General features: G+C 44.9%; 1 protein-coding gene across 1 annotated transcript; it reads left to right on the forward strand.

The window, feature by feature from the left end:
- The first annotated feature begins 3,456 nt into the window (after nt 1-3,456).
- Nucleotides 3,457-5,739, forward strand: LOC138662477 (piggyBac transposable element-derived protein 4-like). Its single transcript, XM_069748164.1, has 2 exons — nt 3,457-3,777; nt 3,896-5,739. The coding sequence occupies exon 2, from the start codon at nt 3,918-3,920 to the stop codon at nt 5,610-5,612; it is 1,695 nt and encodes a 564-aa protein (XP_069604265.1). The 5' UTR covers nt 3,457-3,777; nt 3,896-3,917; the 3' UTR covers nt 5,613-5,739.
- Nucleotides 5,740-13,508: the final 7,769 nt, after the last annotated feature.

The raw sequence follows: 13,508 nt of genomic DNA on the forward strand, positions 1-13,508 counted from the left end.
CATAACTATCCCTCCAACTGTGATCACGATTATATGGCTGCAAGCCTCAGCGAGAGCAGATTGGCCTTGAAAACTTAAAAAAATATTGTGAGATGGTAGTGTAGTAGTGGTGGAGGTGATGGTCTGCTCCCTGACACTCTAGGGGGTTTAAATGTGGGTTTCTGAAGGTAGAAATCTTGGGGCTGCAGGTTAGCCTAGGTATGGTTAACTGTAATGGCCGGTCCAGTTGAGAGAGGGGAGAACTGAGAGTAAAGGTACCGTTACACTAAACGACTTACCAACGATCACGACCAGCGATACGACCTGGCCGTGATCGTTGGTAAGTCGTTGTGTGGTCGCTGAGGAGCTGTCACACAGATAGCTCTCTCCAGCGACCAACGATCAGGGGAATGACTTCGGCATAGTTGAAACTGTCTTCAACGATGCCGAAGTCCCCAGGTAACCAGGGTAAACATCAGGTTACTAAGTGCAGGGCCGCGCTTAGTAACCCGATATTTACCCTGGTTACCATTGTAAAAGTTAAAAAAAAAACAGTACATACTCACATTCCGATGTCCGTCACGTCCCCCGCCGTCAGCTTCCCGCACTGACTGTGTCAGCGTCGGCCGTAAAGCAGAGCACAGCGGTGACGTCATCGCTGTGCTCTGCTTTACGGCCGGCGCTGACAGTCAGTGCAGGGAAGCTGACGGCGGGGGACGTGACAGACATCGGAATGTGAGTATGTACTGTTTTTTTTTTTTTTTTAACTTTTACAATGGTAACCAGGGTAAATATCGGGTTACTAAGCGCGGCCCTGCACTTAGTAACCCGATATTTACCCTGGTTACAAGTAAACACATCGCTGGATCGGCATCACACACGCCGATCCAGCGATGACAGTGGGTGATCAGCGACCAAAAAAAGGTCCTGATCATTCCCCAGTGACCAACGATCTCCCAGCAGGGGCCTGATCGTTGGTCGCTGTCACACATAACGAGATCGTTAGCGGGATCGTTGCTACGTCACAAAAAGCGTGATGTTGCAACGATATCGTTAACGAAATCGTTATGTGTGAAGGTACCTTTAGTTGAGAGGATTACTCAATAGCAAGGTCAGAGGCTGCTAGGGACAACATGGGCCTAATACTCGGGGCAGTGGATTGCCAGAGAACCCCTCAGCATGAGTCCCCTTGAGATAGACATCGGAGCCTGGGGGAACAATCTTCCTGCAACCTGCAGGAGATATTGGACTCAAGCTCTCAAAGGTGGAGTGAGATATGATCTGAATATACTGCTACAAGTAGAGAATTCCTAGTGCCAGGGAAGATTGCAAGAGGGATACTCTGCTCATACCGAGAACCTGGGTAGAAGTTGTGTCTGGCACCTGTGGGAAAGACAACAACCTGTTGGGCATTATCCTGTATGCTTGTTTGTAAAGATTGTCAATTATTCATTAAAAATTGAATTGTTGTCATGGAATCTGTGTCCCCTGGAGTTAATACTGTCGAGGTTCCAGAAGAGGAAAACCTAGAGCCAACAGAGGTCTGCGGCCTTGAAATAAGTGTTGTGCACCCGTACATACAGCAGGACACCAGAACAGGGGCACGTGTTGCCTGTAGGATGCCAGAACGAGTGGAAGCAGAAGCTCGCTCATGACTACCTCGCTAGTCATCTTATCGTAGAACATACCTCCCAATTGGCAAAGACAAGAAAGAGGGACACAAACTGGCAACATTTTTGTATGCTAAGCCAAACCCTTGACCTCACGCAGTCCTTCTTCTGGTCTCACTCAGATATTGTACTCCTTGTTTGGCCCCTTAGTGTTCCCAACCTGTACAATGCACCTTTCATAATCGTCATATAGTTTGATGACCATAAGAATTCCCCAATAAACACAATATGATGCTACCACAGTGAGCAAACACAGTATAATGCCACTACCTACAAATTATGATGCCCTCACGGTACCCACCTCACATTATGATGCCCTCACAGTTCCCCATACATATTATAATGCCCCTATAGTTTCCCCTCACAAAGTATTATGCCCCACAGTGCATTCTTCCAAAAAGTATGATGCCCACGCAGAATATTCCCCCACACATGGTATAATGACCTCACAGTACCACCCACAAAATAATGCACCCACAGTAACTACCTTACACATTATAAAACTTGAAAAAATACCAAACAGTTTACTGCCCCCATCGCTCCCCTCAAACACTAACTATGTGGGTTCCTCACAGTGCCTTGCACTCAAAATGGGAAATATGCAGATGCATGTAAAGAAGCTGCGGAGACACCATCACGTGTTTCTCGACGCAAGCAGTGAATAGCCAGGCCTTTCCCCGGGGAAAGGCCTGGCTATTCACTGCTTGCGTCGAGAAACACGTGATGGTGTCTCCGCAGCTTCTTTACATGCATCTGCATATTTCCCATAAGGGATGGGGGCAGTGTTCTGGAATCACTGCGTTGAGAAACACGTGATGGTGTCTCCGCGGTGTTGGATGTTTTGGTCTCCCCGAGGCCAATCATCTGTACCTTTATTGCACTCAAAATAATGCCTCCACATCACTCCACCAGAAATAGGGTTAAAAAATGACTCTCCCAAACCCATCCCCATGATCAGCGGAACCGATCTGCACGGCTCTGTTCTGAGTGAGGTTTGGCACCGCACACCCCTTCCTGCGCCAATCCCCATATGGCACACAGGGCATGAACAAGGCATCATGACGGCTCCCTGCTCCACCAGGCTCTGACTAGATTTGTGTTTTACAGCTATAACATATTCACATATACTGATGTAAACCGTGAGAGGCACCCTATACATTGGATAAAAAAATGGAGACTGGGGCAACTGCTCATCTATTTTAGACTTTTATTGTGAAATTGCCTGGTGGTCTAGAGCAGGGGTCCCCAACTCCAGTCCTCAAGGCCCACCAACAGGTCATGTTTTCAGGATTTCCTTTGCATTGCACAGGTGATGCAATTATTACCTGGGCAAGACTAAGGAAATCCTGAAAACATGACATGTTGGTGGGCCTTGAGGACTGGAGTTGGGGACCCCTGGTCTAGAGTAGCGGAGAGCTTAATATAATCGTTCCTGGTGGTCTAGAGTAGCGGAGAGATTAATATAACCGTTCCTGGTGGTCTAGAGTAGCGGAAAGATTAATATAACCGCTCCTGGTGGTCTAGAGTAGCGGAGAGATTAACATAACCGTTCCTGGTGGTCTAGAGTAGCAGAGATTAACCCTAGAACGCGTACCTGGGGCCTCGCAGGCCTGCTAGGTTACTTGTTTTCTATTATCTGTAAAACTACATTAGTTAGAATTTTGAAACTCAAGGTAATCCTCAGGTATATAGTTGTTAGTAATATCCAGTTGTTCATATATTTTTATGTTATAGGCATCTCGTATAGCAACGCTTTTTTTGTGACTACCCCAGATTCACGTACCTGGGGTCTTTGAGGCCTGCTTTGGTTTACATGTACTCCTCAGTCTTTTTGTCTGTACTGTTGTTGGGGAAGAACTTATGACTCAGTCTTTATGACTATTGGTCGATGGCTGTTGCTGGGAAGAGTGTGGATTCTGCCTGACATGGTAATGTGATCCTGGAAGGGAGTTTCCCCTCACAAAGTAACGTGATTATGATGTCAGTACAGGTCCTTTAGTCCTAAATCCTAGTTGCTGGAGAGACTTTGGAGGAAGAAGTCAGCTTTCTTTGGTCTGTAACAAAGAACCTTTCTGAGCTCCAAAACCAGAGGCTTCTACTGCACTTACAAGAAAGTGATCTGTTGAAGGTAAGAGTAGGGGGGCTGTACTTTACCCTAAGCACACAAACACTAACAAAGTCTTAGCACACACAGTGTATAGTGCACAAGCCTGATTGTAATCTTTATTTTTTACTTTTCATTTTAGTTTACTCACATCTAAGATTACAATGGCACAGTCTACATCAAGGGGATTGACTGTCCAAGAAATTGAGGCGATTATTTTCAATAGTGATGAAGACAATGACATTTCTTTGTCGGATGAAGAGTATATTCCACCAGCTAATGTATCAACTACATCGTCCAGCGATTCCTCAGATGATGAAGAAGTAATGGATCCAGCAGAATGTGCAAGTCGAACAACTAAAACAAATGTTTTTTGGAACAGTACTGCTGTGGCTCATGCACGCACCCCATCACATAACATTATTAGAGTTCCTCAAGGAGCTGTCGGAATTTCCCAATTCATGTCCAAAAAAGATGTTTTCAGTAAATTTGTTTCAGATGATATTGCAGATGAGGTAGTTTTGTGTACAAATGTGGAAGGTAAACGTATTGCTTCGGAAAAAAAAAAAACTTGGAAAAATTTAACTAAAGAGGAACTATATGCCTATATTGGCCTTACTCTTCTGGCAGGGTCGACTAAATCATATGATGTGCCAATCAGAGAGTTATTTCTGAACCCATTTGCAGATCCACATTACAAAGCCACTATGTCCGTAGATAGATTTGAGGCTATTCGGAGATGCATTCGTTTTGATGAAAAGAGAACTCGGCCTGTGAGGTTGGCAACCGATAAATTAGCGCCTATTAGCAATATATGGAATCTTTTTATCAAGAACTGTTACAAACTTTACAATTCTAGCGAATATGTGACAGTGGACGAACAACTTCTTGCCTTTAGGGGACCTTGCAAATTTATCCAATATATGCCCAGTAAGCCAGCTAAATACGGCATAAAAATTTTCTGGATGTGCGATTCAGCAACTTATTATGGGATGAATGGCATGATTTACTGTGGAAAAGAAGCTGACGCTCCAGTCCAGAAAGATCATTCCAACATAGTGAAAACACTAGCTTTACCAATTTTCCATTCTGGAAAAAATATCACTATGGATAATTATTTTACTAATTTAGAACTGGCCAATTTTTTGCTTCAGAAACAACTAACACTTGTTGGTACAATGAGACCAAACCGCCGCGAAATTCCACCAATAATGAAGCACAATGCACAGCGACCAATCTACGAGAGTGTATTCGGTTTCTGCAATGAGGCAACAATGGTGTCCTATAAAGCCAAGAAAGAAAAATCTGTGATATTACTGAGCACAATGCATCACGATGAAAGTATTGACACCAATGACAGGAAACAAAAACCTGAAATTATACTTCATTATAATAAGACAAAAAGAGGTGTCGACAAGATGGACGAAATGATTACTGAATATTCATGTAAAAGGCAGACTAAACGTTGGCCTGTTGCCCTTTTTTCCAATATCCTTGATGTGTCATCCCTCAATAGCTATATTGTTTATTGTCAAACTAATCCAGAATTCCATGCCAACAGGAATGACAAGAGACGTCTATTTTTGACAGAACTTTGTTATGAACTTTTGATGCCTACTATGCTAGAGAGAAGCAGCACAAAATGCTTATCAAGGCAAATTACAGAGGCAATGATCCGATGTGGAATATGCTTTCAGGAACAGCCAGAGCAAAGAGAAAAAAAAAGAAAGCGCTGCTATATTTGTCCAGCAAAGAAAGAAAGAAAATCGGAGCGTTTCTGTTCTACTTGCAGACAAAATGTATGCAGGGAACATTCTGAAGAAAAAATAATATGCAAGAATTGTCGGGGGAATATGTAAAGTGGAAAATAAATATTCCTGCACCAAGTTTGCTACAGACTTTATGTAAAAACTTTTTATAAGAAAAAATGTATCCATCATAAAAAATTGTACTGAGTGAATATATTGGGCGTGCCCGTTTAGTTACATTTTTGTTGTTTTATGTACATAATTTTTTTTTGGAATTATACACATCTTAGGCTATGTTCCAAGTAGCGCTGGGGTTCACCAGAATGGGATCCATAATGGATCTGACCTCCTGGTAACTCCAGCTAAGGCTGATGGAATGCCGGGATTCCACCAGCCTTAGCTGAGGTCACCAAGAGGTCAGATCCATTACGGATCCCCTCCTGGTGGACCCCAGCGCTAGTGGGAATGCATCCTTACTTTGCAAATGTAAAATAAACTTTGAAAAGTATTTTTATTTGAGTTATTCCATGTTATTTGCACACAGGCCTAAAAGGCCCCAGGTACGTGAATATGGGGTAGTCACAAAAAAAGCGTTGCTATACGAAATGCCTATAACATAAAAATATACGAACAACTGGAAATTACTAACAACTATATAGCTGAGGAATACCTAGAGTTTCAAAATTGTAACTAAAGTAGTTTTACAGAAAATAATAAAAAAGTAACCTGACAGGCCTGCGAGGCCCCAGGTACGCGTTCTACCAGCCTTAGCCGGGGTCACCAAGAGGTCTGTTGTGAATTCTGTGGCCAAGCTCCCTCCTGTGGTCGTGAGTGGTACTTCGGCTGGTTCTGTCTATGAGCTTCCTTTGGTGGAGGAGAGTGGTACTGCGGCTTCTGAGTTTCCTTCCTCAGGTGTGAGGTTAAGTCGTTAGGTGCTGCTCTATTTAACTCCACCTAGTGCTTTGATCCTGGCCTCCAGTCAATGTTCTAGTATTGGTCTTGCTTTCTCCTGGATCGTTCCTGTGGCCTGTCTTCCTGCATAAGCTAAGTTTTGCTTGTGTTGTTTTTTGTTTGCTATTTTTTCTGTCCAGCTTGCTATATTGGTTTTTCTTGCTTGCTGGAAGCTCTGGGACGCAGAGGGAGCACCTCCGTACCGTTAGTCGGTGCGGAGGGTCTTTTTGCCCCCTCTGCGTGGTTGTTTGTAGGGTTTTGTGTTGACCGCAAAAGCAATCTTTCCTATCTTCGGTCTGTTCAGTAAGTTGGGCCTCACTTTGCTAAATCTATTTCATCTCTGCGTTTGTATTTTCATCTCAACTCACAGTCATTATATGTGGGGGGCTGCCTTTTCCTTTGGGGTATTTCTCTGAGGCAAGGTAGGCTTATTTTTCTTTCTTAGGGCTAGCTGGTTTCTCAGGCTGTGCTCGAGGCGCATAGGACTGGTCAGGAGCGCTCCACGGCTACCTCTAGTGTGGTTGGATAGGATTAGGGATTGCGGTCAGCAGAGTTCCCACGTCTCAGAGCTCATCCTATGTTTTTGGTAATTGTCAGGTCACTTTGTGTGCTCTGAACTTCAAGGTCCATTGTGGTTCTGAATTACCTGTTCATAACAGTACTGGAGGCCCAAAGTACTAATGCTTCTCAATAGAGGGAAAAGAGAAGTTCTGAGACCATTTTTTTTTCTTTGCACTGTGTTCTGTCTTTCTTTTCCCCTTTACATCAGGGTGGTTCAGAACACAGGTGTGGACATGGACATTCAGGGTCTGTTCTCTTTGATGGATAATCTCGCTATAAATGTACAGAATATTCAAGATTTAGTGGTTCAGAATCCTATGTTAGAACCTAAAATTCCTATTCCTGAGTTATTTTCTGGAGATAGAGCTAAGTTTTTGAATTTTAAAAATAATTGTAAACTATTTCTGGCTTTGAAACCCCGCTCCTCTGGTGACCCAGTTCATTATTTCTTTATTACGTGGCGACCCTCAAGACTGGGCATTTTCCCTTGCGCCAGGAGATCCTGCATTATGTAATATTGATGCGTTTTTTCTGGCGCTCAGATTGCTGTACGATGAACCTAATTCAGTGGATCAGGCAGAGAAAAATTTCCTGGCTCTGTGTCAGGGTCAGGATGAGATAGAGATTTATTGTCAGAAGTTTAGAAAGTGGTCCGTGCTCACTCAATGGAATGAATGTGCGCTGGCAGCTATTTTCAGAAAGGGTCTCTCTGAAGCCCTTAAGGATGTCATGGTGGGATTTCCTATGCCTGCTGGTCTGAATGAGTCTATGTCTTTGGCCATTCAGATCGGTCGACGCTTGCGTGAGCGTAAATCTGTGCACCATTTGGCGGTATTATCTGAGCATGAACCTGAGCCTATGCAGTGCGATAGGACTTTGACCAGAGCTGAAAGGCAAGAACACAGACGTCAGAATGGGCTGTGTTTCTACTGTGGTGATTCCACTCATGCTATCTCCGATTGTCCTAAGCGCACTAAGCGGTTCGCTAGGTCTGCCACCATTGGTACGGTACAGTCGAAATTTCTTTTGTCCGTTACTTTGATCTGCTCTTTGTCTTCCTATTCTGTCATGGCATTTGTGGATTCAGGCGCTGCCCTGAATTTGATGGACTTGGAGTTTGCTAGGCGCTGTGGGTTTGTCTTGGAGCCCTTGCAGTGTCCTATTCCATTGAGAGGAATTGATGCTACGCCTTTGGCCAAGAATAAGCCTCAGTATTGGACCCAGCTGACCATGTGCATGGCTCCTGCGCACCAGGAGGATATTCGCTTTCTGGTGTTGCATAATCTGCATGATGTGGTCGTGTTGGGGTTGCCATGGCTACAAGTCCATAACCCAGTATTAGATTGGAAATCAATGTCTGTGTCCAGCTGGGGTTGTCAGGGGGTACATGGTGATGTTCCATTTCTGTCTATCTCATCATCCACCCCTTCTGAGGTCCCAGAGTTCTTGTCTGATTACCGGGATGTATTCGATGAGCCCAAGTCCAATGCCCTACCTCCGCATAGGGATTGTGATTGTGCTATCGATTTGATTCCTGGTAGTAAGTTTCCTAAGGGTCGACTGTTTAATTTATCTGTGCCTGAGCACGCCGCTATGCGGAGTTACGTGAAGGAGTCTTTGGAGAAGGGTCATATTCGCCGGTCATCGTCGCCATTGGGAGCGGGGTTCTTTTTTGTGGCCAAGAAGGATGGTTCGCTGAGACCTTGTATTGATTACCGCCTTCTAAATAAAATTACAGTCAAATTTCAGTACCCCTTGCCGCTGCTGTCTGATTTGTTTGCTCGGATTAAGGGGGCTAGTTGGTTCACCAAGATAGATCTTCGTGGTGCATATAATCTTGTGCGTATTAAACGGGGCGATGAATGGAAAACAGCATTTAATACGCCCGAAGGCCATTTTGAGTACCTGGTTATGCCATTCGGGCTTTCTAATGCTCCATCAGTGTTTCAGTCCTTTATGCATGACATCTTCTGAGAGTACCTGGATAAATTCCTGATTGTATACTTGGATGATATTTTGGTCTTCTCGGATTATTGGGAGTCTCATGTGAAGCAGGTCAGAATGGTGTTCCAGGTCCTGCGTGCTAATTCTTTGTTTGTGAAGGGGTCAAAGTGTCTCTTTGGTGTTCAGAAGGTTTCATTTTTGGGGTTCATTTTTTCTCCTTCTACTATCGAGATGGACCCTGTTAAAGTTCAGGCCATTTATGATTGGACTCAGCCAACATCTCTGAAGAGTCTGCAGAAGTTCCTGGGCTTTGCTAATTTTTATCGTCGCTTCATCAATAATTTTTCTAGTATTGCTAAACCGTTGACTGATTTAACCAAGAAGGGTGCTGATGTGGTCAATTGGTCTTCTGCTGCTGTGGAAGCTTTTCAGGAGTTGAAGCGTCGTTTTTCTTCTGCCCCTGTGTTGTGCCAACCAGATGTTTCGCTTCCGTTCCAGGTCGAGGTTGATGCTTCTGAAATTGGAGCAGGGGCTGTTTTGTCGCAGAGAAGTTCTGATTGCTCGGTGATGAAACCATGCGCCTTCTTTTACAGGAAATTTTCGCCTGCTGAGCGTAATTATGATGTTGGCAATCGAGAGTTGCTAGCCATGAAGTGGGCATTCAAGGAGTGGCGTCATTGGCTTGAAGGAGCTAAGCATCGCGTGGTGGTCTTGACTGATCACAAGAACTTGACTTATCTCGAGTCTGCCAAACGGTTGAATCCTAGACAGGCTCGTTGGTCGCTGTTTTTCTCCCGTTTTGACTTTGTGGTTTCGTACCTTCCGGGCTCTAAAAATGTGAAGGCGGATGCCCTGTCTAGGAGTTTTGTGCCCGATTCTCTGGGTTTGCCTGAGCCGGCGGGTGTTCTCAAAGAGGGGGTAATTTTGTCTGCCATCTCCCCTGATTTGTGGCGGGTGCTGCAAAAATTTCAGGCTAATAGACCTGACCGTTGCCCAGCGGAGAAACTGTTTGTCCCTGATAGGTGGACGAATAAAGTTATCTCTGAGGTTCATTGTTCGGTGTTGGCTGGTCATCCTGGAATCTTTGGTACCAGAGATTTGGTGGCTAGATCCTTTTGGTGGCCGTCTCTGTCGCGGGATGTGCGTTCTTTCGTGCAGTCCTGTGGGATTTGTGCTCGGGCTAAGCCCTGCTGTTCTCATGCCAGTGGGTTGCTTTTGCCCTTGCCGGTCCCGAAGAGGCCTTGGACACATATCTCTATGGATTTTATTTCGGATCTCCCCGTCTCTCAAAGAATGTCGGTCATTTGGGTGGTTTGTGATCGCTTCTCTAAGATGGTCCATTTGGTGCCCTTGTCTAAATTGCCTTCCTCCTCTGATTTGGTGCCATTGTTTTTCCAGCATGTGGTTCGTTTACATGGCATTCCAGAGAACATCGTTTCTGACAGAGGTTCCCAGTTTGTTTCGAGGTTTTGGCGAGCCTTTTGTGCTAGGATGGGCATTGATTTGTCTTTTTCCTCGGCTTTCCATCCTCAGACAAATGGCCAGACTGAACGAACCAATCAGACCTTGGAAACATATCTGAGATGTTTTGTTTCTGCTGATTAGGATGATTGGGTGTCCTTTTTGCCTTTGGCTGAGTTCGCCCTTAATAATCGGGCCAGCTCGGCTACTTTGGTTTCGCCGTTTTTCTGCAATTCTGGGTTCCACCCTCGTTTCTCTTCAGGGCAGGTTGAGTCTTCGGACTGTCCTGGTGTGGATACTGTGGTGGATAGGTTGCAGCAGATTTGGACTCATGTAGTGGACAATTTGACTTTGTCCCAGGAGAGGGCTCAACGTTTCGCTAACCGCAGGCGCTGTGTGGGTCCCCGACTTCGTGTTGGGGATTTGGTTTGGTTGTCATCTCGTTATATTCCTATGAAGGTTTCCTCTCCTAAGTTTAAGCCTCGTTTCATTGGTCCATATAGGATTTCTGAGGTTCTTAATCCTGTGTCTTTTCGTTTGACTCTTCCAGCTTCTTTTTCCATCCATAACGTGTTCCATAGGTCATTGTTGCGGAGATACGTGGCACCTGTGGTTCCATCTATTGATCCTCCTGCTCCGGTTTTGGTTGAAGGGGAGTTGGAGTATATAGTGGAGAAGATTTTGGATTCTCGTGTTTCGAGACGGAAACTCCAGTATCTGGTTACGTGGAAAGGTTATGGTCAGGAAGATAATTCCTGGGTCTTTGCCTCTGATGTCCATGCTGCCGATCTGGTTCGTGCCTTTCATGTGGCTCATCCTGGTCGGCCTGGGGGCTCTGGTGAGGGTTCGGTGACCCCTCCTCAAGGGGGGGTACTGTTGTGAATTCTGTGGCCAAGTTCCCTCCTGTGGTCGTGAGTGGTACTTCGGCTGGTTCTGTCTATGAGCTTCCTTTGGTGGAGGAGAGTGGTACTGCGGCTTCTGAGTTTCCTTCCTCAGGTGATGAGGTTAAGTCGTTAGGTGCTGCTCTATTTAACTCCACCTAGTGCTTTGATCCTGGCCTCCAGTCAATGTTCTAGTATTGGTCTTGCTTTCTCCTGGATCGTTCCTGTGGCCTGTCTTCCTGCATAAGCTAAGTTTTTCTTGTGTTGTTTTTTGTTTGCTATTTTTTCTGTCCAGCTTGCTATATTGGTTTTTCTTGCTTGCTGGAAGCTCTGGGACGCAGAGGGAGCACCTCCGTACCGTTAGTCGGTGCGGAGGGTCTTTTTGCCCCCTCTGCGTGGTTGTTTGTAGGGTTTTGTGTTGACCGCAAAAGCAATCTTTCCTATCTTCGGTCTGTTCAGTAAGTTGGGCCTCACTTTGCTAAATCTATTTCATCTCTGCGTTTGTATTTTCATCTCAACTCACAGTCATTATATGTGGGGGGCTGCCTTTTCCTTTGGGGTATTTCTCTGAGGCAAGGTAGGCTTATTTTTCTTTCTTAGGGCTAGCTAGTTTCTCAGGCTGTGCTCGAGGCGCATAGGACTGGTCAGGAGCGCTCCACGGCTACCTCTAGTGTGGTTGGATAGGATTAGGGATTGCGGTCAGCAGAGTTCCCACGTCTCAGAGCTCGTCCTATGTTTTTGGTAATTGTCAGGTCACTTTGTGTGCTCTGAACTTCAAGGTCCATTGTGGTTCTGAATTACCTGTTCATAACAGAGGTCAGATCCATTACGAAATCCCGTCCAGGCGGACCCCAGAGCTAGTGGGAATGCATGCTTACTTTCAAATAACTTTGAAAAAAAAATTTTTTTGAGTTATTCCATGTTATTTGAAAACAGGCCTCAAAGGCCCCAGGTACGTAATAGTGTAGATTTCTATGGTCATGCATTCTAGGGTTAATATACCCGTTCCTGGTGGTCTAGAGTAGCGGAGAGATTAATATTACTGTTCCTGGTGGTCTAGAGTAGCGGAGAGATTAATATAACCGTTCCTGGTGGTCTAGAGTAGCGGAGAGATTAATATAACCGTTCCTGGTGGTCTAGAGTAGCGGAGAGATTAATATAACTGTTCCTGGTGGTCTAGAGTAGCGGAGAGATTAAGATAACCATTCCTGGTGGTCTAGAGTAGCGGAGAGATTAATATAACCGTTCCTGGTGGTCTAGAGTAGTGGAGAGATTAATATAACCGTTCCTGGTGGTCTAGAGTAGCAGAGATTAATATAACCATTCCTGGTGGTCTAGAGTAACGGAGAGATTAGTATTACTGTTCCTGGTGGTCTAGAGTAGCGGAGAGATTAATACAACCGTTCCTCGTGGTCTAGAGTAGCGGAGAGATTAATATAACTGTTCCTGGTGGTCTAGAGTAACGGAGAGATTAGTATTACTGTTCCTGGTGGTCTAGAGTAGCGGAGAGATTAATACAACTGTTCCTGGTGGTCTAGAGTAGCGGAGAGATTAATATAACTGTTCCTGGTGGTCTAGAGTAGCAGAGATTAATATTACTGTTCCTGGTGGTCTAGCGTAGCGGAGAGATTAATATAACCGTTCCTGGTGGTCTAGAGTAGTGAAGGGATTAATCTAACCGTTCCTGGTTGTCTAGAGTAGTGAAGGGATTAATCTAACCGTTCCTGGTGGTCTAGAGTAGTGAAGGGATTAATCTAACCATTCCTGGTGGTCTAGAGTAGCGGAGAGATTAATATTACTGTTCCTGGTGGTCTAGAGTAGCGGAGAGATTAATATAACCGTTCCTGGTGGTCTAGAGTAGCGGAGAGATTAATATAACTGTTCCTGGTGGTCTAGAGTAGCAGAGATTAATATTAATGTTCCTGGTGGTCTAGAGTAGCGGAGAGATTAATATAACCGTTCCTGGTGGTCTAGAGTAGTGAAGGGATTAATCTAACCGTTCCTGGTTGTCTAGAGTAGTGAAGGGATTAATCTAACCGTTCCTGGTGGTCTAGAGTAGTGAAGGGATTAATCTAACCATTCCTGGTGGTCTAGAGTAGTGAAGGGATTAATCTAACCGTTCCTGGTGGTCTAGAGTAGTGAAGGGATTAACATAACTAACATTCATGGTCAGGCGAAGTGAAGAGATTAATATAACTTTCCCTAGTGG

This window comes from Ranitomeya imitator, chromosome 2 (assembly GCF_032444005.1).
Source record: "Ranitomeya imitator isolate aRanImi1 chromosome 2, aRanImi1.pri, whole genome shotgun sequence".
Lineage (NCBI taxonomy): Eukaryota > Metazoa > Chordata > Amphibia > Anura > Dendrobatidae > Ranitomeya > Ranitomeya imitator.

Bases quoted from the DNA above. Each gene is read 5' to 3' on its own strand.
- LOC138662477 (XM_069748164.1), top strand. From the start codon at position 3,918: ATGGCACAGTCTACATCAAGGGGATTGACTGTCCAAGAAATTGAGGCG.